This window comes from Trachypithecus francoisi, unplaced genomic scaffold (genome assembly GCF_009764315.1).
Source record: "Trachypithecus francoisi isolate TF-2019V2 unplaced genomic scaffold, Tfra_2.0 Lachesis_group13, whole genome shotgun sequence".
NCBI lineage: Eukaryota > Metazoa > Chordata > Mammalia > Primates > Cercopithecidae > Trachypithecus > Trachypithecus francoisi.
Window position 1 is genome coordinate 36,148,580 of NW_022681458.1, and position 27,784 is coordinate 36,176,363.

General features: G+C 37.2%; 1 protein-coding gene across 4 annotated transcripts in view; it reads right to left on the reverse strand.

Moving 5' to 3' along the window:
- Positions 1 to 27,784, reverse strand: part of PARD3B (par-3 family cell polarity regulator beta) — a 1,137,826-nt gene that overhangs the window by 545,257 nt on the left and 564,785 nt on the right. The window contains exon 1 of one of the 4 annotated variants that reach the window (XM_033230596.1): positions 7,413 to 7,551. The exons of the other annotated variants lie outside the window; for them this stretch is intronic. Within the exon in view, the coding sequence (XP_033086487.1) occupies positions 7,413 to 7,415 (3 nt within the window). The 5' untranslated portion in view covers positions 7,416 to 7,551. Of the gene's footprint in view, positions 1 to 7,412; positions 7,552 to 27,784 lie in introns of those variants that run through there. 4 annotated transcript variants of the gene reach the window in all.

Consider the following 27,784-nt stretch of genomic DNA (forward strand, 5'->3'; position numbering starts at 1 on the left):
TTCTGTTCTTTGGGTTGTCTTCACTTTCTTCATGTGTCCTTTAAAGCACAAAAGTTTTTTATTTTAACCAAGTCCAATTTATTTATCTTTTCTTTTGTTGCTTGTGTTTTTTGGTGTTGTATCTAAGAAACATTGCCTAATACAAGGTCACAAAGGTTCACACCTTTGTTTTATTCTAAGAATCTTACACAGTGTTGGCTCTTACATTTAGGCCTATTATCATTTTGAGTTAATTTATGCACATTGTGTGAAGAAGGAGCTCAAATTCATTCTTTGTATGTAGATATCTAGTTGTGCTAGTATCATTCATTGAAAAGACTGTTTTTTATTCATTGAATTGTCTTGACATCCTTATAGAAAATGAATTTTCCAAAAACATAAGGGTATATTTCTGGATCTTCAATTGTACTTCATTCATTGATCTATATATGTCTATTCTTATGTCAGTATGACACGGTCAATTGTAGTTTTGTACTAAATTTTGAAATCAGGATGCGTGATTCTTCCAAATTCATTCTTATTTTTCAAGATTGTTTTGGCTATGGTGGGTCTCTTGCATTTCCATATTAATTTTAGAATCAGTTTGTTAACATCTGCAAAAAAAAAAACAGTTGGGTTTTTGCTAGGGATCGCATTGAATATAAAGATCAATTTGGAGGGTATCACCATCTAAGCATCATAAAGTCTCTCAATTCATGAACAGTTAACAGTGACAGTTAATTAAAATAAATATTCTTTTTAGTTTTATAATTCTTTGTGGGATGTATCCTCAGGGTATCAAAGAAAAAAACTGTGATACTTGCTATAAAGTTGTATATAATTATTGTTGCCTCTGCACCATACTCTAAATGGAACTTTCTTGTTGATCCCTAAACAAGGTAGAAAAATAACATATTTTCTGGCTCAAATCAACATTGTGCAAGGTTAAAAAATGAATTTTTCATATAGTTCCAGTTAGATAGCAAGTAAAGGTTCTTTCCATATCAACAACATACTTAATGCTCTGAGTATACGGAAATGTCAATTACAATTTGAAAGTAATATTGGGCCAATTACAATGTCACAATCTGCTCAAGGGTAATTCTGAACTGACTACACATTTGGAGAAATCATGTCAATAACTACAGACTTGAAAAAGAATACACATTCACAGACTTATATCTCCTATTATTATTAAGATAACATCAAAAACACTTCCCTTGCCATAGCCATCAAAAAGGCGTAGTAACTATAGTTTACCACCTCAACTAATGAGCAGTCACTTGCCAAGATCATTTCCACATACTGCACTAACAAAATTCTTTGATATTCTCTGAAGATGGGACAGGCAGACAGATGTTTAGGGCATCCTATAAGGACATAAAGCCAATTTCAAATTGACTTCAGCAACACTGTAGCTGTGCAGTGCTTCAATACTTATCGACAAAAGCAGTTTACCTCTTAACAGGGTACATAAAATCATTTTTTCCAAAAATTACAAAATAATTGACAAACAATAAATTAAGAATACTTAAGCTTTTCCTTCACTAAATTATATGATAAAATGAAGAGTCATGAAATTGCACATATCTCAAGATGAAAATATACTTTTCCTCATTGCTTATTTAAATGACTTTGAAAAAAATCTGTAAGATGACTTTTAAATTTAGAAGGAAAGGTACAAAAACAACCCTGATTATGAAGAACCAGAGGAATAAACAATTGATGCCAAACAGCTACCATATTTCTTCAGCTTTAGGTTTGAGAAATATTAATTATGTGATTTCAAACCCTCAAACTTGCCTCTAGAAAACATAACAGTTTGGAAGCGCTATAATTAATTTATTAATATAATTATTACAATTTCTATTTTTAATGTTAACACAGAAGCATATAATCAGCTGTATGATATAGAACGCATAGAGCTATTTCAAAATTTATTTTGTCTCCTCTTTTGCTCAAATGACAAGGCTTTACTCTCTAAAATGAAGTTCAGCAGGAGATTGTGTCCTGTCAACTGGTCAGAGACCTTTAAAAAGTTTGCCCTTTACCACTTTCATCAGAGCAGGCAGCAGGCAGATATATGTGGCTCTCACAACAGACAAGTTTAATTACTACATTTTTTTTTAAAGCAAACGTTTTTAGCAACACTTTCAGGATCACAGGAGCATTTCTGACAGCCAAAATGAGTTGGATTTAAACATCACCGCACTATTTTTAGCTTTAAAATCAACACTCCCATAATTATTCCCAAACCAATTAGCAACAGCTGGAAAGTAAAGGTGTTTACATTTGATTAGCACTAGTGCTAACAACAGCAAGTGTTCACAGGCTGGATGAAAGGGGCCAGGCACCAAGAGGGGCAACAGTCTCTCCAGGGGTAATCATGGTATCAGCGCCAGGCTATCATTTCATATTTCACAGTTAGAACCAGTCACTGATCTCATACAAGAACGTGTATTCATTATGAAGCACCACTAGGTTATACATGTCCAAAGAAACTTAACACTCTTGATACTTTTTTTGGAAGAAAATGCTCGATGCATTCCCAAGTTCTCACTAAATTTCCCTGGTCCACTGTAGCTACAAAACAAAATTAAAAGTAGTTTTATTGCTCAATTTTTCATCTCTCAGGATGAGAACTGAAATAGCAGTCCTGTCTATCAATAGGTATCTCCCTCTGACTTACAGGCGATCATATACGGCCATGATTTTCCCCCCTCAGTGAATTTTAGCTATATTGAAAACCACCTGCCCATAAAATTTAACTGCAACTGAATTATGTTTCAAAAACTCAGGTGCATTTCAAAACAAGATTTGCATTCTGAAAAGTCAACTACAAGTTTCTTTTGAAATTGCATATGAATGTTAGAATGAGAGTAATAGAAACATTACACAGAGAGGATCTGAACATCAGGTTATGTGCCTGGTGCTCATACATAATAATCATAATGTAAATTTTAAAATTAAAATTCTGGGCATAATTCCAGAATATTTGTTTTTACTTTTCAGAACAAAAATATCTGTGCTAAAGTAAAACAAACTGCATTTGACAAGCACACATGAAATTAACATGTGACTGTTAAACACTGTTATTTTCAAACTTCATATATACTTTTATGCCTTTGGCAATGCCTTGCCATTGGAAATCTCTCAGCTGACTTCAAAGATACCATCCCTAAATGTTTCAGTCCTAGCAATTAATATGCCTATAATTTACTACGCATACACACACACACACACACATACACACACACAAACACCACTAGATTTTATACCTACATAGCTAAAATTGGCATGACAATTAGATATATAACAGTGCTAAATTAAAAACTGCTTAAGAAGAACTGTGTTTTATTCATTTTTATGTCTATTCTACCAGTGGTTCTCCAACTTTAACATGGATCAGAAGAATTACCTAGAGTATTGTGAAAACCCAGATTGCTGGGCCCTGCACCTAATGCCTGAAATTTTGCTGCTGTAGGACTAGGGTGAGGCAGGAGGGTCTACAAGTTTCTGATGCTGCTAGTCCAGGAACAACACTTCAAAAACCACTGCCTTAAAGTAACTAGTACAGATCTGAGACTCAGGAAAAATCCTAAAAAATATTAACTAAGCCAGGAAGGATAGTGTTGACGAGCGAAGCCAGTTCACCCATTTTACAGCAAAGGAAACTCAGACGCAGAAAGCTGAAATGACTGCTCTCTTTTTAAATGTTGTGTTAGTGACAAAGCCAGAACCTAGGATTCTTGATACTCAGTTCAGTGTTCTTTCTGTGCACCACAATAAATACTTGCTGACTTAGAGAATCCTGACCTTATTACTTATGTTATGGATTCTTTTATAATGACAGCAACAAAAACCTATAATAATGTCTTATATACACTTTACCTTTCTTTCAAAGATCTCAAACTATTTCACATATAACTAGATGTATAGCCACAACAATCTAGCGGATTTCTTGGCATTCCTATTCCAATTTCATACTTGAACATATGGAAGACAAAAAGATTAATATCTTGTCGAAGAAGAAACTGAAGGTCAAAGAAAGAACCAAAATTTCTTGGGACCCCCGTTTCCTAAGAGTTAGTTTTGAAAGCAAGCACGTTAACTGTATTTACCTTGTAATGTCTCTTAGTTGTTGATTTCAGGCAAAGAGGGTAAGGAAAAGATACCATATTATGAAACATTCAGAGAAATTATTTATATGAAAGACTATCAAGTTTTTCATTATTCTAGAGATTATGCTCTAATAATTGCATCTTTAAAATAAAAAAAACCTTTTATGGAACATAATTAATTAGATCATAAATATTCTACTAACTAGTCCCACGCTAATCCTGGGAGCAGGTAAAATCATTAACATTGAATGACTAGCTCAAATCCTCAGCTTATAGAGAGCACACACATAGGGTGCTCATGCTCATTCACAAACACACACTAAGCCATGTGGATAAATTACCTGAATGCATATGGGATAAAACTGGACTCAGCGTAAACAGTTCTGAACTTTGTAAAATGTACTAAAAGTCTACAACTTTCAATGGACTGTTTCTACAGAGATTACGCAGTTGTGGATTATGTGCTACAGAGGCTAAATCCCATTGATAATCAATATAATCAGGGTTGGTCACACCTTCTCTTCATCCAGTGTGTCTGGAAGAGATGCTGAACGGTTTTCATAGGTTTAAAAAAATTAATTTAAAATGAGTAAAGATCAAGATACAGTAGCTGAATTCTGGTCTAACACAAAAGAGACACAGATTCTAATATAAGTTCTATCACTGCTTTGCCTGGTGACCAGACACATCATCTTCTGACCTTCACTTCTAATTTCTTTACACTGGGGATAAGAAGATTTTTAAGGTCCACTCCAAGCATAAAATGTCATAATGCACCAAATAGTAAGGCAGGCAAACTCCAACTGAATAAACATACATACAAAAATTCCCCAACAGATCAATTAAGAGGTATTCATTTGACTAAACGTTTTCTTGGAGAGCTTCCCTTGAGAAGCACTCTCAGAGTAGATACACTTTTATACTTTCTTAACATACTAATTTTTACACAACTTTTGAGGAACAAATCTATGGTACGAAGTATACTCGAAAGAAAATCAAAACCTTCCCTCTATACCCCTATTTCTTTTTTATTTTCCTATGATCTTTCCTTGGATATTTTTTCTTCTTCTCATTGCTAATAATCAGCAAAGTTGAGTTCATTGTTAAGATTTCTAGATCTCCTGACCTCGTGATACGCCTGGCTAACACGGTGAAACCCCGTCTCTACTTAAAAAAAAAAAAAAAAAAACCAAAACCTAGCCGGCGAGGTGGCGGGCGCCTGTAGTCCCAGCTACTCCGGAGGCTGAGGCAGGAGAATGGCGTGAACCCGGCAGGCGGAGCTTGCAGTGAGCCGAGATTGCGCCACTGCACTCCAGCCTGGGCGACAGAGCGAGACTCCGTCTCAAAAAAAAAAAAAAAAAAACCAAAACCTAGCCGGCGAGGTGGCGGGCGCCTGTAGTCCCAGCTACTCCGGAGGCTGAGGCAGGAGAATGGCGTGAACCCGGCAGGCGGAGCTTGCAGTGAGCCGAGATTGCGCCACTGCACTCCAGCCTGGGCGACAGAGCGAGACTCCGTCTCAAAAAAAAAAAAAAAAAAAAAAAAAAAAAAAAGATTTCTCAGTATTCTGATTTAGATTTTAAAAGACCAGTGAAATTTTTATAATAAAATTCTTATAAAATATACCCTTTACCTGCTGGAGTTTGTCTTTTTGTGTTTGGTTTTATTGCATATTTTTGGTAAAAATGTATAAAAGTTGACTTAACCTGATACCAGGTGTCAAAAGACAGCTGTGAGCTTTTAAAAAAGGCAGAGGTGATGGTGGGTAGAGAGGGAATTCTATTTTGCTTGTGAGATTTGAGTGGACCAAACACATTCATCCATCTCATTGAGGTATCAAAAATGAAAATAACTATTGATGTCAAAATCAACATTTCATCTGCTCTGCTAATCTTTCAACATAAGGCTAACACCAGTGGGTGCACTTCTCCCTACACAAATATGTTGAAGTAAAGGCTGCTTTAAAATCTTCAGAGCCGTAGAAGTTCAGAAGTTCAACAAGGTAATTCTGCAACCCCTCTTTTATTGTTCACTGTTTCTTTCTCATATTAAAATAACACATTTCAAAAGTGCTGAAAAGAGTGGAAAACAATTTTTTTCAAATACAAGACTGATATAAACATGTTCATAATCATAATTCCTATTTATAATTGGATTCTTTCCCACATCCAGTTATAGCTGATTTCCCCCTAGTTTTCCTATATCATTAAATATATTAAAACTGCTTAAGCCCAGCTCTTAGATACACAAATTGAAAAACAGCAATTTCCACAAGGTCTGCTTCAGATCATGCTAAATCACAAAATGTATGACAAAAGGTATTATAAACATCCTTCTTTCATTTAATCTATTTAAACTATACCATCTTCTCAAATATTTAGAATCCAGGTCTGTCAATATGGACATTTATATGGTATTAGGGCTTCATTTGTAATTCCAAATCATCACCTAAAGCTGGTAAATAGAAAAAACTTAAGGAAGTTGGGATAATTCAGCAATTACCAAGCATTTCTACCTTAACCACTTCCATTTTGCTGACTGAAATCCATCTCAATCAAATTTGGCTCTAGTAAATATCCCATATACACTGATGCAAACCTTTACAGAAGCCAGGTTTGGTTCAGAGAGAGTAGAGATAAAAGGCCATACTATTAAAGCAATGGTTTCTTTTTGCACACACATTTCACTCATGCCAACACAAGCATACATCCTTGCTGGGCTTCACTATGAAAATCTTCAGTATGAAAATGTGCTGTAGAAAATTTTGAATCCACAGACCAATTCCATAGCTGTGTCATGAACAGGGTAAAAAAAAGAAACGAAAAGAAAAGAAAAGAAAAGAAAAGAAAAAAAGCACACTGATCCATATGTGTGCTTAGTTTGCTAGTACATTTAGAAAAAAAAACTCAAAATTTAGGAAGCCAAAACTGTGTTAAAGAATTTCTTTGTAACTATTAGATAGAGAACCACATTGACAAGCCATCTTAGTTCATGAACAAGGCATGTTCAAGGACTTCTTGAAAAGGTCTTTTTTATTGCCTATCCTCTATAAGCATTTCACCCTCTTCTCACGCAGACTCAAACCTCCCTGACTTTGCCATGTGCATCTGTCCCTCTCCTATGACCTCCATATATCTTCCCACACAATCATTTCACCATTCACTTTGTCATTCTTGCATTTCACTTTATGACACATTTATTGGAAGCCTCTAGTTTCAAAAAACAATTTCACAGCTTATAAGACCTACTGAAAATAAACAATTTGGGGAAGGGTTTTCTTCAGACAACCTAAGAGGCACTTGAAGCAATCCTTACCATGACTTATCTGAAGAAGGAGGAACAGCGGAAGAGTCAAAAACAACTGTATGGAGAGAAGTAGGGTGATCCAGAGCCGGCTACACCATCGTGGGTTCTTACAGCATGTGGAAACACAGCTTGAAATGAGGTGCAGAGGTCTGAACTGCTGAGAGCAGCTGTAGTCATGGGCAGCAGTCAGCAAAAGGTTTGTTTGTATTTTGAGCAAGGGTAGAAATACAACAAAGAGTTAGGAGAGACTCTGCAAAAGTAGCTACAGCCAGACCAGAATAAGTTCTGATCACACAAGGAAACCACCATGCATTTCTATTTAAATACAAACGTTTTAAACTTAAAACTACACAGTGCTTGAGGGTAAGAGGGATGCACTGTCCCATTAAAATAATCTATTGGTTATCAATAGCTAAAATGTAAGCTCCAAGTAGGCAGGCAGTGGTTTAGTGGTTTTTATCTATTTTGTTCACCAATATGTCTCCAAAGCCTAGAACAGTGCTTGGCAAAGCGGAGATGCTCAACACATGCCTAGATACACCAGTTTTCTAGAACACCATTGCTTGCCTGGCAAATATCCAGCCATTCATCCCTTCACACCTAACTCAGTATAAGCCACTTTCTCCCTGAACACTCTGCATGGACTCAATCTTCCTTTTCAGTGCCACTTTCATGCCATGTGCAAGCTCTGTCATGGCATTCATTGATCTTGGGGTAGGTGATGATTTCTTTACAGGTCTGTCTGCGTTGCTTGGTAGTGAGAGGTTTCAGGTGGGGAATGAGTCTCATCCATCTTGGTATCCCTGTCACTTAGCACAGGTCTGAAATACAACAGATATTCTACTTACAAGGGGTTTACTGGGTAAAGAAATCCGCTCCTTTTCCTTAAAGAGTCTTAGTTAACTTTCAATAGAACATATATTTATGATGTCTGGAGTATTATGCTAGACTCTATGTGCAGAGTATTGTGCTGGACTCTGGAGGGATTCAAAGATGAATATGACAATATGATACTGTCTCTGCATTCAAAGTTGCAAGCCAGCTGGAACCATTGCCAGAGGCATCTCTGGCAAGAGAATTTAAAGTGCAATTGAAAGCTAATCTTTATTTATGGATTGAAATAATTGAAGTAAAAGAGAAAGCACTGATTTGTACCTGGCTGGTTATGTTTCTTTATATATGCTCCTATATTTTATTTATTATAATGTAATTTAAAATGACTTTCATTATTTATCAAATATATTTAAACCAATATTTAAAACCAACTAAGTTCCACAATGGCTGGAAGCTTGAGTTAATCACGTTCTCACCAGCTGAGAAAGGAAACTTGCATGCTGAAACCTCCAGATCCTGAACCTACAGACTAGAAATTGTTGATCAGCTTGGACCACTGCGAGCAAGGCCCCCCATCTCAGCACATCTTCTTTGAACCTCTTGCTCGATATTCCTCTCCTCTTCCAGCTATCTCATTTCTTTAGACTTAATAATGGGTCAAGATAGAAACAACTCTTGGGGCAACTGTCCTCTCCCATTGCTCCTCCTTCTTTCGGCACTTCCTTAGCCTTCAAGGGTGCATCACCTCCCAAATACCTCCAAACCCTTCTCCTCCTCTGTTCCCAGGATGCCCTGGAACTCTTTCATAAGCTCAAGAACTTCCTTAAGTATTGTCTCTGCTACTATGATGTAAATGACAATAAACTTTCCCCAAATAAACTACTTCCTCGGCAACCCTATGAAGTAAGTCATGATCATTTTCTTCATGCTGCCCACTCTCATCCTGGAGCTGTTTCTAGAGAAGAGTTTCCTGTTTCCTCCTCTGGAAGCTGCACCATGCTGCTTTATCATTTCCTTCTCATTGTCCACACCTGTTAGTCTCCAAGTTGGTCCTCCAGCACTTCCTCTTGCTCCATCATTTTAATTAATATTTTCTCCCTCTTTCATGCCTTATCTTTCACTATCATCCTGGGTAACACCCATGTCCATGGGCATCTTACACCTTGACCTCACTCAGTACCTTCTCCCTCTAGTAGCCTTCTGCTTTAGGAACTCTGTAATCAAAAGCAAAACTGAACATGGGAATTCAAGGGAAAAGTTTTTGAGTAACGCTCATTAGTCAACAAAAATATATCATCAAATGAGAAATAACAGGGTTAGCAAACTCATAAGCAAAACAGCAATCATTCAGTTCACAAGCCCTTAATGAGGGTCCCCTTTACTCCAGTGCTAAGCACTGGAGATACAGAGATGAAAAAATGTACACACTTTTTGTTCTGAAGAGTCTATTCTGGGGAGTAAGGAGCACAGAGGCTGGAGAGAAGATACTAATGAATGGCCCCTCTACTGTTCTCCTTTGCATGTTCTATAATTCAACTCAACTGAGCACCAGCAAGATCCCAAGAAAGACACCACTATTCTTTCTCTAACCTCACCCCGCTTCCAAGTATAAGATAAGAACTGATATGTAGCTGCTAATCCAAGCCTATATCTTTGACAGAATTGTAAGAGACTTGTAGCACTGAAATGATGATAAATGTTTTCACAGACACATCCTTAAACAGTGATTGCTCTATGGGACCATATCTAAACAAGGGAGGTGGTGGTTGCTAGAAACAACAACAACAACAAACAGCCTGAGTGAATGTGGGGAGGATATTCTAATGGCCACCTCCTCATCTACTTCCCCAAAAGGTGCAGAAAAGTGAGAGGTCACCAATGCTGCGACCTTTTCTGGAGCCTCTTTGAAAATACATCACTCCACATACAAACCTCCCAGTGTAAATGATGCAGTTTGTGCCATGACAAAATGAGGAATTATTACAAGCTCTGGGCCTTTGGCTTACATGTACTATATGTATATGATTTCAAATGTTGAATCTGTAAGTACTAAACGTCTTATGTTCTTAACTTCTATTCCATTTGTTGGCTACTTTGGGGTTGAAAAACTTCAGCCTCTAATGCTTAAATCTCTTCCACTAACCCTGCACAGGCAATTACTAGAATAACTAGAAGCAGCCAAGGTGTGCTATAATCAGATTGCTTAATTTACATATTTATAACTGCTTCTATTAGACAGTGATGATTTAATCCAAATGTCATCTCTGGATTAATCCTTGAATCCCATTCAGACTCAACAAATGGGCTTGCTTAGTTGGGCAATTATTTGGGGCCAAAAACTTATGCAATGAAAACTGGTAGAGGATGAAATTGGCCGACTGTTTACATGTTCTGATTGCTTTTGCCTAAGAGCTACAAACCAGCTTCAATAAGGAACTTCCCCACACTAACAGGCCAATCTTTTCCCATAGCATGTGAGTCATTGCCTGTCTCTCTCCACCTCCACTCCCAACAGGCTCCAAGAGCACAGTATCTACACTCAGTAAATCCTCATGAAGACTGACCTGGCTTCTAGCTTATAAAGTTGGAAGAAAAAAAAGCCATGTCAAAACACCTCCGGTTGTCTGCCTGAGTTTTATTGGTTTCGTTTAGAGTGGATACTCATATTTACTGAATGACTGACCAAACCAACTTACCCAACCCGCCATCTGATTGTGAAGCTGACTGCAGCACCATACTCCCTAGCAGAGGAATGTGGGCCAGCACTCCTTTTCACAATTGCATGCAGAAATAGCAAATCCCAGAGAAACTGTTGTAAATACTTGGATCTTTCCTGAACTGTATTTTTAATATGTTATGAGAACAATAGCAAGGGACGGTTAAAAACATACATGAAGTAGTTATGTTTCAAACCTGTAACAGATCACTTACTCAATGCCACATGACACAATAAAACAGTGTCCCAAATGAAAAAGAGGAAATCTTTTTAATCAAACCTTCCCTTGGTCTGAACAAAACAGAGATTTTCATTTCATTCCAGTTACGTTAAGGTTTCTCCCACAGCACTATGTCCAATCACTCCACCATATCTAATCAGTGATGCAACCTCACACGTTTAGTGAACTCCCAGGGTTGCACAGAAAAGCGCATGCTTCCTGGCAGACAAGAGTTTTTAAGCACAGTGGTGATGTAAAAACTCTGCTCTTCTCCTCTTGTTACAAGGGAAATACTTCTGTAGCTGAGGTCACTCCAGTGATGCACCTCTACAAAATACAGCAAATGACCTCTTCACTTGTGAGGCAATCAAAGCAGATTAAAATCACAGCATTTAACAGCTCTTCAGAGGGAATGGCAACTGGATGCAAAAATGATAGTTCTATAGAATTAAACATATTGGTTAATTTTCATGGATGACCTTCCTCTGAGAAAGGAGCAAATTACAGATATGACAATAAAGAAGAAAACCTGGTTTTTATTTTTTCTTAAAGATTGAAGTACATGCATGCAGAAACAGTAAAGGGTTAGGATATCCACTGGGTGCAAAAAAAGTTGAACAAAATAATTGACTCACTCCTACCCTTGACTTCAGGAAATGGAGAATCAATGAGATTTTGGTCTCAGATCTGCCATCTCACCAGAAAGGAAAAACAGAGAAATGACTGGTTGTTTGGCGGTTGGTGTATAGCACTAGGCTAAAGTGCCATGGACAGTGAAAGGAGCCAGGATATGCAATTTGTTTGCTGACCTCCAACTTTACCCTCCTCAGTTAGATGGTCAGATATGTCCCCATCAAGGTGGCACATATTTTATGAGTCAGCACAAGGATTAAGAGCTTGCAGAAAGAGTCGGGGAGGTCAAGGTGGGCAGATCACCTGAGGTACGGAGTTCGAGACCAGCCTGGCCAACATGGTGAAATCCCATCTCTACTAAAAATACAAAAATTAGCCTGGCACAGTGGCAGGTGCCTATAATCCCAGCTACTCGGGAGACTGAGGCAGGAGAATCGCTTGAACTCTGGAGGCAGAGGTTGCGGTGAGCCAAGAACATGCCATTGCACTCCAGCCTGGGGAACAAGAGTGAGACTTCATCTCCAAACAAACAAACAGAAAAAGAAAAAAGAAAACTAAAAAGAAAGGAAAAGAGAGTGCCTATGAGTTATGGCCTCACTGCAGGCCGGGCACGGTGGCTCACGCCTGTAATCCCAGCATGCTGGGAGGCCGAGGCAGGCGGATCACAAGATCAAAGATCAACACCATCCTGGCCAACACAGTGAAACCCCGTCTCTACTAAAAATACAAAAAAAAAAAAAAAAAAAATTAGCTGGGTGTGGTGGCAGGCGCCTGTAGTCCCAGCTACTTAGGAGGCTGAGGCAGGAGAATCGCTTGAACCTGGGAGGCAGAGGTTGCAGTGAGCTGAGATCAGGCCACCACACTCCAGTCTGGCGACAGAGCAAGACTCCATCTCAAAAAGAAAAAAAAAAAAAAAGACAGTCATAAGTGTTGTACAATTCTACATACTTTGCATTATGATTGGCAGTCATTCCCATAAATCTCTATTATTGACACAAAGAGGTAGAGACCAGGAGACAGAAAGACATACAAAGGAAGAGAAAGAGGACAGTGTAAGTCAGTAACTCTTTTCATTAATGTGACATGAATTTGTCTCACTGTTCCCAGAGTTCTGCCCAAACGTAGCGAAAGTTGAGGGTTGATTTTTACTTAACATAGTTTTCTCTCCCTCTGAATTGTGTGCCTATGGTCCAAATGGTTTAAAACAGAGCAAAACTGGTTGGTTTTCTTTCCCATTATTTTTCAAAGCAACTCAGTCATCCCCCCAAGCCCAGCTTATCACATTTTACCCTATTATTTTAAAAAAGAAATATAACAATCTATTTATTTTCTTTCTGTCCACTTGGATTGAATAATTCAATCCTCAATGTACTCATGCATCTAGACCTAGTCTTATTTCCTTATTTATGCTCAAACTCTGTCAAATTTTAATCTTTCCCTCTAAAGGAAGTTACTCTGTACAGTTGTCAAACGCATCACTGAGTATGTTTCTATCATGATCCTCAGTTTCCATAAGGGTGCTAATGATGACTTCTCAGTACTGGAAAGGCTGGTGACTGCCCATGAGTTATGGCCTCACTGCGGGAACTCAGTCATCATATGGATCGCGGTTGCAAACTCTTTAGAGCCTCACACCATTTACCTGTCTCTGAGAATCACATTCATCTAGATGCCACCGCACAAAAATAGCTTTCAATTTAAAACTGCAGTGAACTAGAATAATTGGCTTAACTCTGATGTCCTTATGATTACACTGTCACATTAGAAGATGCACTTTAAGTATTTCTTTGGTATGACTTCCGATCAACACATGATATTCACATGGAATGATACAACACCCATTCTGTTTGAATAGCTATGATGGTCAGGGTCACTTCAAGCCTGGTAGAGCTGTTTTTCCTTTTTTTAAATAATATTATTGGTGATATAATTTTGCCATTTGAAATGTCTAATACTAACACCAATGAAATGGTGACATTCATCCCAGGTTGACTGCTCCATTCACACCACCACTCTTCACAGACTTTTTACTTTCTCTATCTACTTTTCAATAAGGTAACATCATTTCAAAAAATTCTTCACTTCATCGCATTCATTACTCTCATTTGTAACAGTCTCATTACATAAACAGGTTTTATAAAATGTAGACAACCTACTAAAATATTTCAAATTTTGTCCATAATATTGAAGACAGGAAGAAAAAAAAGAGAAAATGTACAGATCAGATCAAATGGCATGCTTGATGGCGTTTATAAAAAGCTAAGGGGCTTTGAGGGTTATAAGAAGCCAAGTCCTGTGACCTACTTAAGCCTAAGGACCACTGTAATTTGATTGGTATAAAAAGAAGTGAAGCAGTTAATTTATGGAAAGTACACATTATATGACGGATGAAGAAGGATGACAGTTTTAATCAATGGAGTAGCAAGGTTTTTTTCTTAAAAAAACTGCATTTTGTTTAAAGCAAAAACTTGAAAGAAACCAAATGGGGAGTTCAAAACTTTATTTCTGAAAATATATAGTATTTTCCATATTCAGTTGGGATGTACTTTTAAGTTCAGATGCTTGTCTTTTGTTTGTATTATGAATATTCTCATCAAAGAAGAGTTTAAGAAAATAAGAAAAAATAAAAATGCTGAAGTAATTTTGACAGCAATTGCCTTAATACGAACTGTTAAATACACTTCGAAGACTCGGCAATGAAAGTTAGAGGAGAGCTGCTAACAGTGCCTATATGTAAAATCTGAATTTCAATTATCTGCTGTATTTACAACACCATGGTTTACAATGTGCCAGAAGGGATGGCTTAGCAGTCTAAGCATCTGGCTTTCAATTGTCATAGTCCCTGAATTGCACAATTTGATTCATCCCCTACTTCTGGTAGGGGCTGGATATGCAGATGAGTCACACCCACCCTTGTGGGCTTCGCCATCCAGTGGTGAATGGACAGCGGTGGTGGAGCAGGGGGCTGGCCCTAAACCTTTGCTACTCTTATAACTGCATCAGACCCTATGTTGACTGGAGATGACTTTCTCTCTCCATTCTTTCAGGAGTGCCTCCAAAGGTTTCCCCCCATTCCCTCCACCATTGTCATGAAACATATAAAGTAGCAAGGGGTTAATTACTTTAAAACCATAACAAAAATATCTAAAACCAAAATACTGTCACAGTAACTAGAGTTTTCAAATTATATTCACTGGGAAAAAAATTGACAGAGAACCAACTCAAACCATGCAGAACTAGGTGTGAATGGATGCCTTTGGACTCAGGAAATACAAAGAGAACTTTGTAATTGCTCCCACATAAGCCACATGTTTACTCCCTTTCATATTCTATGTGCATCTTCATGGAAAATAAAGAGGCCACATGAGATCCCATTTAGAATGCTCCTGTCATAAAAATATGTCTGCACTATACGGCTTTCCAAAGAGGTGCACTTCAATACCCATTTTGTAAAGTGTATTAGTTCTGTAATATTTACTGTCACCTGGGGGAAAAACCAGTAGGACTTGTTGAAGTCTTCACAAAAATAACAAATTAAGTGAGATTAGAAATGCCATAATTAATTAGGCCAGCTCTCTTTCACTTGAAAGGCTGGAAACTACACTGAGTGGTAGTAACCTACACCTACTAATAAAGTTATGCAACTAATAAAGCAGTATGTTCTTGCTAGCAACAGCATCACCACACGTTCTTGAAGGCATTAAATTTGACCTTTTATTGTTTCCCAGCACTCTCTCAAGGTTCCTTTCTGCAATGAACAATTCTGACCACATTTTAAATCTTACTTTGGAAGATACTGACTTACATAATGCACCAGAATGATAATAATTTGCACGAATGCAACCCAGTCATTCATAAATATGAGAAAATAGTGAAAAGTATATTGTTATACTTCATTCCTCAAATGAATACAAAAATTAAATACTTTCAAATATAATTAAAATGTAAATACATACTGAATATAGAAATAGCACTAAAGGTTTTAGGGTCAATAATTTGACGGAAAATACCTAAAATAATTTAAATAATGCTAACTTTAAGATAAAAAGTACAAAGAAGGTGAAAACCCCAACAGTTATTGTTTAAAATACATAAATGTCAAGGAAAAGCAATGAATGATAACATATATATTCCTTGTTTAAATCAAAAAATCATATCATGGATAATTTATAATGTAATATGAAACAATACTTTGTAATGGCAACAATTTTTACATAAAAATAAACTCACTTTGTAATTAAAAATATTTTGTTTGAACAAGGGTCTACTCTTTTTTAGAAAGAAGTTCTAAAGATTTTCCATGTTTTAAAATGAAATAATTAAACACATAGATTTTCAGATTAAAAAAATAAAACCCAGTGATCACTGAATGTCTCTTATCTTTAGCTAAGAGTCATATCTAAATATGATAACACTGAAAGGCAGCAAGATAGTAGGTACTAACTTAAAAAAACTTGTACTACTATGTTAATATCAGACAAAAGACTGTTAATAAAATATTATTAGGGAATTAAAAGGTCATTAATTACATAAAGAAAAAAGAACAATCCAGAGAAACATGTAATAAATTCCAACCTATGCACCTAACAACGTAGCCTCCTAATATAAAAGACGGATACAATTACAAGCAGATTGACAAATCCAGCATCATAATGAAGAATTTAATGTACTCTCAATAACTACCAGTTACTACAGACTAAAGGATATCAGGTATTTAAGCAGAACAACTAGAAACTTTGGTATAATGTTTACATGAAAATAGAAAGTGGCATCTAATAATGTTTTCAAGCAAAGGCATACAAGAAACATATTAGGAAAGGAATATATAGAGAAAAATTTATTATCTTTAAAAGGAAAGGAACATATAGAGAAAAAATATGACCATATACTATGACATAAAACAACCTGAATAGACACTAAAGAGCCTATAAATACACATATTGCATCTTGTTATCTGACCACAGTGCAGTTAGGATCAATAACAATAAGAAAACTAGAAACAAGCAAAATCCTCACCACTGCACATTAGGAAACTTTATAGGAAGTATGTTACCTAAACAACCTACATAAAAGAGAAAGTCACAATAAAAATTCAGAAATATGTAGAACAGTAAAAGAAGTTACATAATAACATTTTAAAAATTAAATGTTTATTTTAAAAAAGAAAGATTGCAATAGATGATAAAAACATCAAATGAAAGAGCGATGGTGAATTATAGAAAGAAAGGACCCAGTGGCTATCATCCGAAAGCTCTGCGGCAATAAGACATGTTCCTTACAAAGGGATTCAAAGAAGTAGTAAGTTCAAAGCATCACCTATGAAATACTCTTGCTGAAAGAATGATCCTGAATCCAATCAAGTCTCTAGATCTAACAACAGAAAATTCAGGGAATGAAGAAACAACTTAGATGATACCATAAGGCGGCAATCTGCTAATTCCAGAATTCTTTTCTATATATAAAAGTCTGGTTTTTCTCTAAATTCTAAGAAATTAAGATAAAAAATAGAAAGAAAAACAATTATACAATAAGAATGCAAAGAGTCATAACAGACAGATGCAATGTGTAGGCGCATTTTAGATTCTATTGCACAGAAACTGACTCTTACATTTTTTTGAGATATTTGAATACATTTAAATATGGACAAAATATTAGGTGATATTTAAAGAATTATTCACTACTTTTGTCAGGTGTAATGATGACACAGTGATTTTGTTTAAGAGTTTCTGTTAGGGACGTACACTGAAGTATTTACATATAAATGTGATGTTGGGAAGCTGCTTTGCAGTATTAAAGTAAAATTATGCAATGGGAAAATAAACAAGAGGCCAATGTGTTGCTGATTATGGAAACTAGCTGATGGGCACATGGAGGTTCATAACACTAATCTCTTTTTGTGTATGTTTAAAATATTCAATAAAAAAGATGTTAAAAAAGTTTCTAAACCATAAAAAGGGTTGAAAACACTAAAAAATAAGTCTAAAGCAATGAAGACATGAATATGAACAATAAAGAAATAAAATAGAAAATACAGCCACATTTGAAATCATTAATTTTGAGGGCAAAAATTGTTTCCTCAAAAAAATAAAAGAAGAATCAAAGAGAAAAGTCAACAGTAAGACTGAAAAACATAAAGAAATGACAGAGAAGAGGCACAAATAATATTAAAATCAAAGAGGGGGTAGGTCAGGAATGTGTTCAGGTTTTTAAAACCATAATTGGCCCTTTATCTACCATGATGCTGATTTTTGTAAGTGAAATCAGCCTGTTGCTCATCCTTTCATACCATTTTTACTTAGTTTAAGACTAGATGAATTTCCATGTAACTTGGAAAGTATTTTCTCTTTTTTTTCCCCCATTCTTAAAACCACTTTTGTGCTACTAAGGTTATGTATCTTTTGAAGATCTAGAAGAATATTACTATACAACAGTCTAGCACCTTTCCCTATTAAAAAAAAAAAAAAAAACGATATATTTTGGCTAGGCGCGGTGGCTCACATCTGTAATCCCAGCACTTTGGGAGGCTGAGATGGGCAGATCATGAGGTCAGGAGTTCGAGACCAACCTGGCCAGCATGGTGAAACCCCGTTTTTACTAAAAATACAAAAAATTAGCCAGGCATGGTGGTGTGCACCTGTAAGCCCAGTAACTTGGGAGGCTGAGGCAGGAGAATCACTTGAACCCAGGAGGCAGAGGTTGCAGTGAGCTGGGATCACATCACTGCACTCCAGCCTGGGTGATAGAGCGAGACTCTGTCTCAAAAAAGAAAATATATATATTTTAACTTTTGGTGTAATTTCCCTTAAGATTATGCTTCTAATTTAGGCCTTCAAATTTTCTCAGTAGAGCCTTAGTTAGTAATATGTTGCCCATTAAAACAAAGGTTTCAAATGTATTGGTCTGAAGATATTTACATTAATCTCTTCTAAAATAAATTACCTAAGCTTCCACTTGAAAAAACTAAAGAACAATTAAGCAGAAGAAAACACTATAAATAAGAATGGAAACCAATAAAACATGGACATGTAACAGGAAACAAAATTAATGAAATCAAAAGCTGAGTTTTTTGGAAAAGATGTAGAAAATTAACAAACATCTAGATAGAATGAGAAAGAAGATATAAATTACAGTAGTGTCTTCTTATCTGCAGTTTTGCTTTCTGCGTTATCAGTTTTCCAGGTTTGAAAATAGGTGAGTACAGCACAAGAAGATATTTAGAGAGAGACAGAGAGAGAAAGTACACGCAAGCATGAAAGCAAACACACATTTCCATAACTTTTATCACAGCACATTGTTATAATTGTTCTATTATTAGTGCTGTTAATCTTACTGTGCATAATTTATAAATTATGCTTTATCACAGGTGTGTGTGTATACTATAGAGTTCAGTCCTATCTGTATTTTCAGGCATCTACAGGGGATCTTGGAATGTATTTCCTGTGGGTAAAAGGGGACTACTGTATCAACGTCAAGAATGAAAAAGGAGGGGCGGAGCAAGATGGCCGAATAGGAACAGCTCCAGTCTCCAACTCCCAGCGCGAGTAACACAGAAGACCGGTGATTTCTGCATTTTCAACTGAGGTACTGGGGTCATCTCTCTAGGGAGTGCCGGACAATTGGTGCTGGTCAGCTGCTGCAGCCTGACCAGCGTGAGCTGAAGCAGGGCGAGGCATCGCCTCACCTGGAAGCGCAAGGGGGAAGGAAATCCGTTTTCCTAGCCAGGGGAACTGAGACACATAACACCTGGAAAATCACGTAACTCCCACCCCAATACTGCGCTTTAAGGAAACAGGCACACCAGGAGAATATATCCCACACCTGGCCGGGAGGGTCCCACGCCCACGGAGCCTCCCTCACTGCTAACACAGCAGTCTGCGGCGATCTATCCGCAAGGCAGCAGCGAGGCTGGGGGAGGGGCGCCCGCCATTGCTGAGGCTTAAGTAGGTAAACAAAGCCGCTGGGAAGCTCGAACTGGGTGGAGCTCACAGCAGCTCAAGGAAACCTGCCTGTCTCTGTAGACTCCACCTCTGGGGACAGCCCACAGCTGAGGTCCAATAGGGAAAGCAGCGGGGGCGGTGCAGAGGCAAACGACTCTGTCTGACAACTTTGGGGAGAGCCGTGGATCTCCCAACGCGGAGGTTGAGATCCGAGAACGGACAGACAGCCTGCTCAGGTGGGTCCCTGACCCCTGAGTAGCCTAGCTGGGAGACATCCCCGACTAGGGGCAGTCTGACACCCCACACCTCACAGGGTGGAGTCATCCCTGAGAGGAAACTTCCAAAGGAAGAATCAGACAGGTACACTCGCTGCTCAGCAATATTCTATCTTTGGCAACCTCTGCTGCTGATACCCAGGCAAACAGGGTCTGGAGTGGACCTCAAGCAATCTCCAACAGACCAACAGACAGTCCTTCTGACTGTCAGACGGAAAACTATCAAACAGGAAGGACACCTATACCAAAACCCCATCAGTACGTCACCATCATCAAAGACCAGAGACAGATAAAACCACAAAGATGGGGAAAAAGCAGGGCAGAAAAGCTGGAAATTCAAAAAATAAGAGCGCATCTCCCCCTGCAAAGGAGCGCAGCCCATCGCCAGCAACGGATCAAAGCTGGTCAGAGAATGACTTTGACGAGATGAGAGAAGAAGGCTTCAGTCCATCAAACTTCTCAGAGCTAAAGGAGGAATTACGTACCCAGCGCAAAGAAACTAAAAATCTTGAAAAAAAAGTGGAAGAATTGACAGCTAGACTAATTAATGCAGAGAAGATCATAAACGAAATGACAGAGATGAAAACCATGACACGAGAAATACGTGACAAATGCACAAGCTTCAGTAACCGACTCGATCAACTGGAAGAAAGAGTATCAGCGATTGAGGATCAAATGAATGAAATGAAGCGAGAAGAGAAACCAAAAGAAAAAAGAAGAAAAAGAAATGAACAAAGCCTGCAAGAAGTATGGGATTATGTCAAAAGACCAAATCTACGTCTGATTGGGGTGCCTGAAAGTGAGGGGGAAAATGGAACCAAGTTGGAAAACACTCTTCAGGATATCATCCAGGAGAACTTCCCCAACCTAGTAGGGCAGGCCAACATTCAAATTCAGGAAATACAGAGAACGCCACAAAGATACTCCTCCAGAAGAGCAACTCCAAGACACATAATTGCCAGATTCACCAAAGTTGAAATGAAGGAAAAAATCTTAAGGGCAGCCAGAGAGAAAGGTCGGGTTACCCACAAAGGGAAGCCCATCAGACTAACAGCAGATCTCTCGGCAGAAACTCTACAAGCCAGAAGACAGTGGGGGCCAATATTCAACGTTCTTAAAGAAAAGAATTTTCAACCCAGAATTTCATATCCAGCCAAACTAAGTTTCATCAGTGAAGGAGAAATAAAATCCTTTACAGATAAGCAAATGCTTAGAGATTTTGTCACCACCAGGCCTGCCTTACAAGAGACCCTGAAGGAAGCCCTAAACATGGAAAGGAACAACCGGTACCAGCCATTGCAAAAACATGCCAAAATGGAAAGACCATCGAGGCTAGGAAGAAACTGCATCAACTAATGAGCAAAATAACCAGTTAATATCATAATGACAGGATCAAGTTCACACATAACAATATTAACCTTAAATGTAAATGGACTAAATGCTCCAATGAAAAGACACAGACTGGCAAACTGGATAAAGAGTCAAGACCCATCAGTCTGCTGTATTCAGGAGACCCATCTCACATGCAGAGACATACATAGGCTCAAAATAAAGGGATGGAGAAAGATCTACCAAGCAAATGGAGAACAAAAAAAAGCAGGGGTTGCAATCCTAGTCTCTGATAAAACAGACTTTAACCATCAAAGATCAAAAGAGACAAAGAAGGCCATTACATAATGGTAAAGGGATCAATTCAACAGGAAGAGCTAACTCTCCTAAATATATATGCACCCAATACAGGAGCACCCAGATTCATAAAGCAAGTCCTTAGAGACCTACAAAGAGACTTAGACTCCCATACAATAATAATGGGAGATTTCAACACTCCACTGTCAACATTAGACAGATCAACGAGACAGAAAGTTAACAAGGATATCCAGGAATTGAACTCATCTCTGCACCAAGCGGACCTAATAGACATCTATAGAACTCTCCACCCCAAATCAACAGAATATACATTCTTCTCAGCACCACATCGCACTTATTCCAAAATTGACCACATAATTGGAAGTAAAGCACTCCTCAGCAAATGCACAAGAACAGAAATTATAACAAACTGTCTCTCAGACCACAGTGCAATCAAACTAGAACTCAGGACTAAGAAACTCAATCAAAACCGCTCATCTACATGGAAACTGAATAACCTGCTCCTGAATGACTACTGGGTACATAACGAAATGAAAGCAGAAATAAAGATGTTCTTTGAAACCAATGAGAACAAAGATACAACATACCAGAATCTCTGGGACACATTTAAAGCAGTGTGTAGAGGGAAATTTATAGCACTAAATGCCCACAAGAGAAAGCAGGAAAGATCTAAAATTGACACTCTAACATCACAATTAAAAGAACTAGAGAGGCAAGAGCAAACACATTCAAAAGCTAGCAGAAGGCAAGAATAACTAAGATCAGAGCAGAACTGAAGGAGATAGAGTCACAAAAAACCCTCCAAAAAATCAATGAATCCAGGAGTTGGTTTTTTGAAAAGATCAACAAAATTGACAGACCGCTAGCAAGACTAATAAAGAAGAAAAGAGAGAGGAATCAAATAGACGCAATAAAAAATGATAAAGGGGATATCACCACCGACCCCACAGAAATACAAACAACCATCAGAGAATACTATAAATGCCTCTACGCAAATCAACTAGAAAATCTAGAAGAAATGGATAATTTCCTGGACACTTACACTCTCCCAAGACTGAACCAGGAAGAAGTTGAATCCCTGAATAGACCAATAACAGGCTCTGAAATTGAGGCAACAATTAATAGCCTACCCACCAAAAAAAGTCCAGGACCAGATGGATTCACAGCTGAATTCTACCAGAGGTACAAGGAGGAGCTGCTACCATTCCTTCTGAAACTATTCCAATCAATAGAAAAAGAGGGAATCCTCCCTAACTCATTTTATGAGGCCAACATCATCCTGATACCAAAGCCTGGCAGAGACACAACAAAAAAAGAGAATTTTAGACCAATATCCCTGATGAACATCGATGCAAAAATTCTCAATAAAATACTGGCAAACCGGATTCAGCAGCACATCAAAAAGCTTATCCACCATGATCAAGTGGGCTTCATCCCTGGGATGCAAGGCTGGTTCAACATTCGCAAATCAATAAATGTAATCCAGCATATAAACAGAACCAAAGACAAGAACCACATGATTATCTCAATAGATGCAGAAAAGGCTTTTGACAAAATTCAACAGCCCTTTATGCTAAAAACGCTCAATAATTTCGGTATTGATGGAACGTACCTCAAAATAATAAGAGCTATTTACGACAAACCCACAGCTAATATCATACTGAATGGGCAAAAACTGGAAAAATTCCCTTTGAAAACTGGCACAAGACAGGGATGCCCTCTCTCACCACTCCTATTCAACATAGTGTTGGAAGTTCTGGCTAGGGCAATCAGGCAAGAGAAAGAAATCAAGGGCATCCAGTTAGGAAAAGAAGAAGTCAAATTGTCCCTGTTTGCAGATGACATGATTGTATATTTAGAAAAACCCATCGTCTCAGCCCAAAATCTCCTTAAGCTGATAAGCAACTTCAGCAAAGTCTCAGGATACAAAATTAATGTGCAAAAATCACAAGCATTCTTATACACCAGTAACAGACAAGCAGAGAGCCAAGTCAGGAATGAACTTCCATTCACAATTGCTTCAAAGAGAATAAAATACCTAGGAATCCAGCTTACAAGGGATGTAAAGGACCTCTTCAAGGAGAACTACAAACCACTGCTCAGTGAAATCAAAGAGGACACAAACAAATGGAAGAACATACCATGCTCATGGATAGGAAGAATCAATATCGTGAAAATGGCCATACTGCCCAAGGTGATTTATAGATTCAATGCCATCCCCATCAAGCTACCATGAGTTTCTTCACAGAATTGGAAAAAACTGCTTTAAAGTTCATATGGAACCAAAAAAGAGCCCGCATTGCCAAGACAATCCTAGGTCAAAAGGACAAAGCTGGAGGCGTCACGCTACCTGACTTCAAACTATACTACAAGGCTACAGTAACCAAAACAGCATGGTACTGGTACCACAACAGAGAAATAGACCAGTGGAACAGAACAGAGTCCTCAGAAATAATACCACACATCTACAGCCATCTGATCTTTGACAAACCTGACAAAAACAAGAAATGGGGAAAGGATTCCCTATTTAATAAATGGTGCTGGGAAAATTGGCTAGCCACAAGTAGAAAGCTGAAACTGGATCCTTTCCTTACCCCTTATACGAAAATTAATTCAAGATGGATTAGAGACTTAAATGTTAGACCTAATACCATAAAAACCCTAGAAGAAAATCTAGGTAGTACCATTCAGGACATAGGCATGGGCAAGGACTTCATGTCTAAAACACCAAAAGCAACGGCAGCAAAAGCCAAAATTGACAAATGGGATCTCATTAAACTAAAGAGCTTTTGCACAGCAAAAGAAACTACCATCAGAGTGAACAGGCAACCTACAGAATGGGAGAACATTTTTGCAACCTACTCATCTGACAAAGGGCTAATATCCAGAATCTACAAAGAACTCAAACAAATATACAAGAAAAAAACAAACAACCCCATCAAAAAGTGGGGAAAGGATATGAACAGACATTTCTCAAAAGAAGACATCCATACAGCCAACAGACACATGAAAAAATGCTCGTCATCACTCGCCATCAGAGAAATGCAAATCAAAACCACAATGAGATACCATCTCACACCAGTTAGAATGGCAATCATTAAGAAGTCAGGAAACAATAGATGTTGGAGAGGATGTGGAGAAATAGGAACACTTTTACACTGTTGGTGGGATTGTAAACTAGTTCAACCATTATGGAAAACAGTATGGCGATTCCTCAAGGATCTAGAACTAGATGTACCATATGACCCAGCCATCCCACTACTGGGTATATACCCAAAGGATTATAAATTACTCTACTACAAAGACACATGCACACGTATGTTTATTGCGGCACTATTCACAATAGCAAAGACTTGGAATCAACCCAAATGTCCATCTGTGACAGACTGGATTAAGAAAATGTGGCACATATACACCATGGAATACTATGCAGCCATCAAAAAGGATGAGTTTGCGTCCTTTGTAGGGACATGGATGCAGCTGGAAACCATCATTCTTAGCAAACTATCACAAGAAGAGAAACCAAACACCGCATGTTCTCACTCATAGGTGGGAACTGAACAATGAGATCACTTGGACTCGGGAAGGGGAACATCACACACTGGGGCCTATCATGGGGAGGGGGGAGGAGGGAGGGATTGCATTGGGGAGTTATACATGATATAAACGTTATGCACATGTACCCTAGAACTTAAAGTATAATAAAAAATAAAAATAAAAAAATAAAAAAAAAAAATAAAAAAAAAAAAAAAAAAAAAGAATGAAAAAGGAAACACCACTGCAGATTCCACAGACAATAACAGAAAAACAAAAGAACTATATTATTTATGCCAATATATGAAAATTTATATGAAACTGACATATTTCTCGAATGACCCAATTATCAGTAATGATCCAATAAGAAAGATGGAACTTAAAGGGCTCTATATCAAATGAAGAAATTGAATATAGATTTATAAACCTTGAAACAAAGATAACTCCAGGCCCAGATTACTACGTCTCAAACAGTTGAGAAAGATACAACTAATCCTACAAAAACTCTTTCAGAAATAATAAAGAAGAGAACACTTCCCAACACATTATATAAACTAGCATTACCATGAAACCTAGGCCATATAAACACATTACTCAAAAAAGAAAGCCCGGGACCAGTAACCCTCATAAATAGAGAGGCAAACATATTTAATCCACTATTAGTAAATTAAACACAGTAACATACACAAAAGATAATATTATCTTAATTATATGGATTTTCAGCAGGAATGCAAACTTGTTTTAACATTCAAAAATCCATCAATGTAATTTACCACATTATCAGACAAAAGAAACAGATGTAGAAATAACATTTGACAAAATTTAACACTTTTTATGATTAAAAACCTCAGCCTACTAGGAATAGAAGGAATCTTCTTCAACCTAACACAGGGACTCTATTAAAAAACTTAGAACTAATATCATATTTAATGGCAAAAATCTAAATGTGTTCTACAGATATTGAGAAGATCATAATAGTATCTGTTGTCACCATTTCTATTTAACAGTATAATATAGGTCTTAGCATCATAGCAAAAAAGGACAATGGCATAGAGACTAGAAAGTAAACCTACATTTTCTCCATAAAAAATAAATGGATAAATGGTGCTGAGTGAACTATGTATAAATATATTTTAAAAATACAAATGTACCTCTAGACTATATCACAGAAAAAAATAAACTTCAGGTAGATTACAGATTTTAAAACAAATGACAAGAATACTAATACAACTTCACAAAAATAGGAAAGAACATGTTTATGATTTGGGAATAGGGAAAGATATATTAACAGAATATAAAAAACACCATCCATAAAGGAAAAGACTGATAGATTGAACTAGCTTAAAACAACTATTCACCCAGGATACCAAATAGAGAGTGAAAAGAGCAAGGCACAAGCAGATACCTGCAACCCATGTTTTTGATAAAAGGGTTGTTATAGAGAATATATAAAGAAAATCTACAAAGTGATGACAGAGAGGAGGGAGATGGAGAAAATCCAGCAGAATTATGGGTAAGAGACCTATCTATATAAGTATTTGATAAAATAAACATATGGCCAATAAACATATGAAGAGGTGCTCAACCTCAATCCTCAAGAAAATAAAAATTAAACCTAATTTTATACCATAACATACCCATCAAAATAGCTAAAATGAAAAAGACAAAAACAGTACCATCTGTTGGTAAGGATACGGAATTCCTACTGTCTCATACTGCTGATGTGAGTATCATTTAGTATAGTTATTTGAAAACTGGTATTATACACACAGCCTTTAACTCACAGTGTACAGACTTAGCAACACAAGTACATCTGTGCACCAAAGACAGTGCAAGATGCTCATAGCAGCATTCTTAATAATCCTAAAGTGGATAACTGAAATATTCATCAACAGTAGAATAAAACAGATTTTTAGATAAAAGTAACAACGGATTTATACAAACATAGTGATGAATCAAGGAAAAGTTAATATAAGGAAAAGTATTCTTATTTTTTCCCTTTTCATTTCAGGGAGTAAGAAATATTGGCTAGGGTGGGCAAATCAAGAAATAGATGTTTAAGTACATTATTTAAAGCTATAAAGGCAATAATTAATCTGAAGATAATCATTAACCTGAAAATTACACACAACCAGAAGCAGAGCAGCAGAAAGGGAGATAGCAGGTAACCTAAATGTAAGAAATCTACAATAGCAGGTAATCAAGAGTAGATATTCTATAAAGTTGACAAATCAAGAGAAAGGGGAATACATGTGAAATTTAATTTGAAGTTTTATCATAGCCACCTTAAAAATGTAAAAACAGCAACTGTGATAAGGGTTTGCCTGTGGGACTAAAACAAAATAGAAGCCAGGAAGGCTGAGTTTTCATTTTACTTTTTAATGATTTGAGTTTTGAGCATGTGGATATATTATTTCTATAATAAAAAATACTAGTTTAAATGTACACAGATAAAAGGCTCCAAGCAAGAACCTGAAAAGTTCTAATTCTATTGATCATAGCTCACCAAGTTGAACTTACTGGAAAATGGTTGATTTCTGGGTAGTAAAGTATGAGTACAGAAAACCTCTTAGAATCTTTAAATA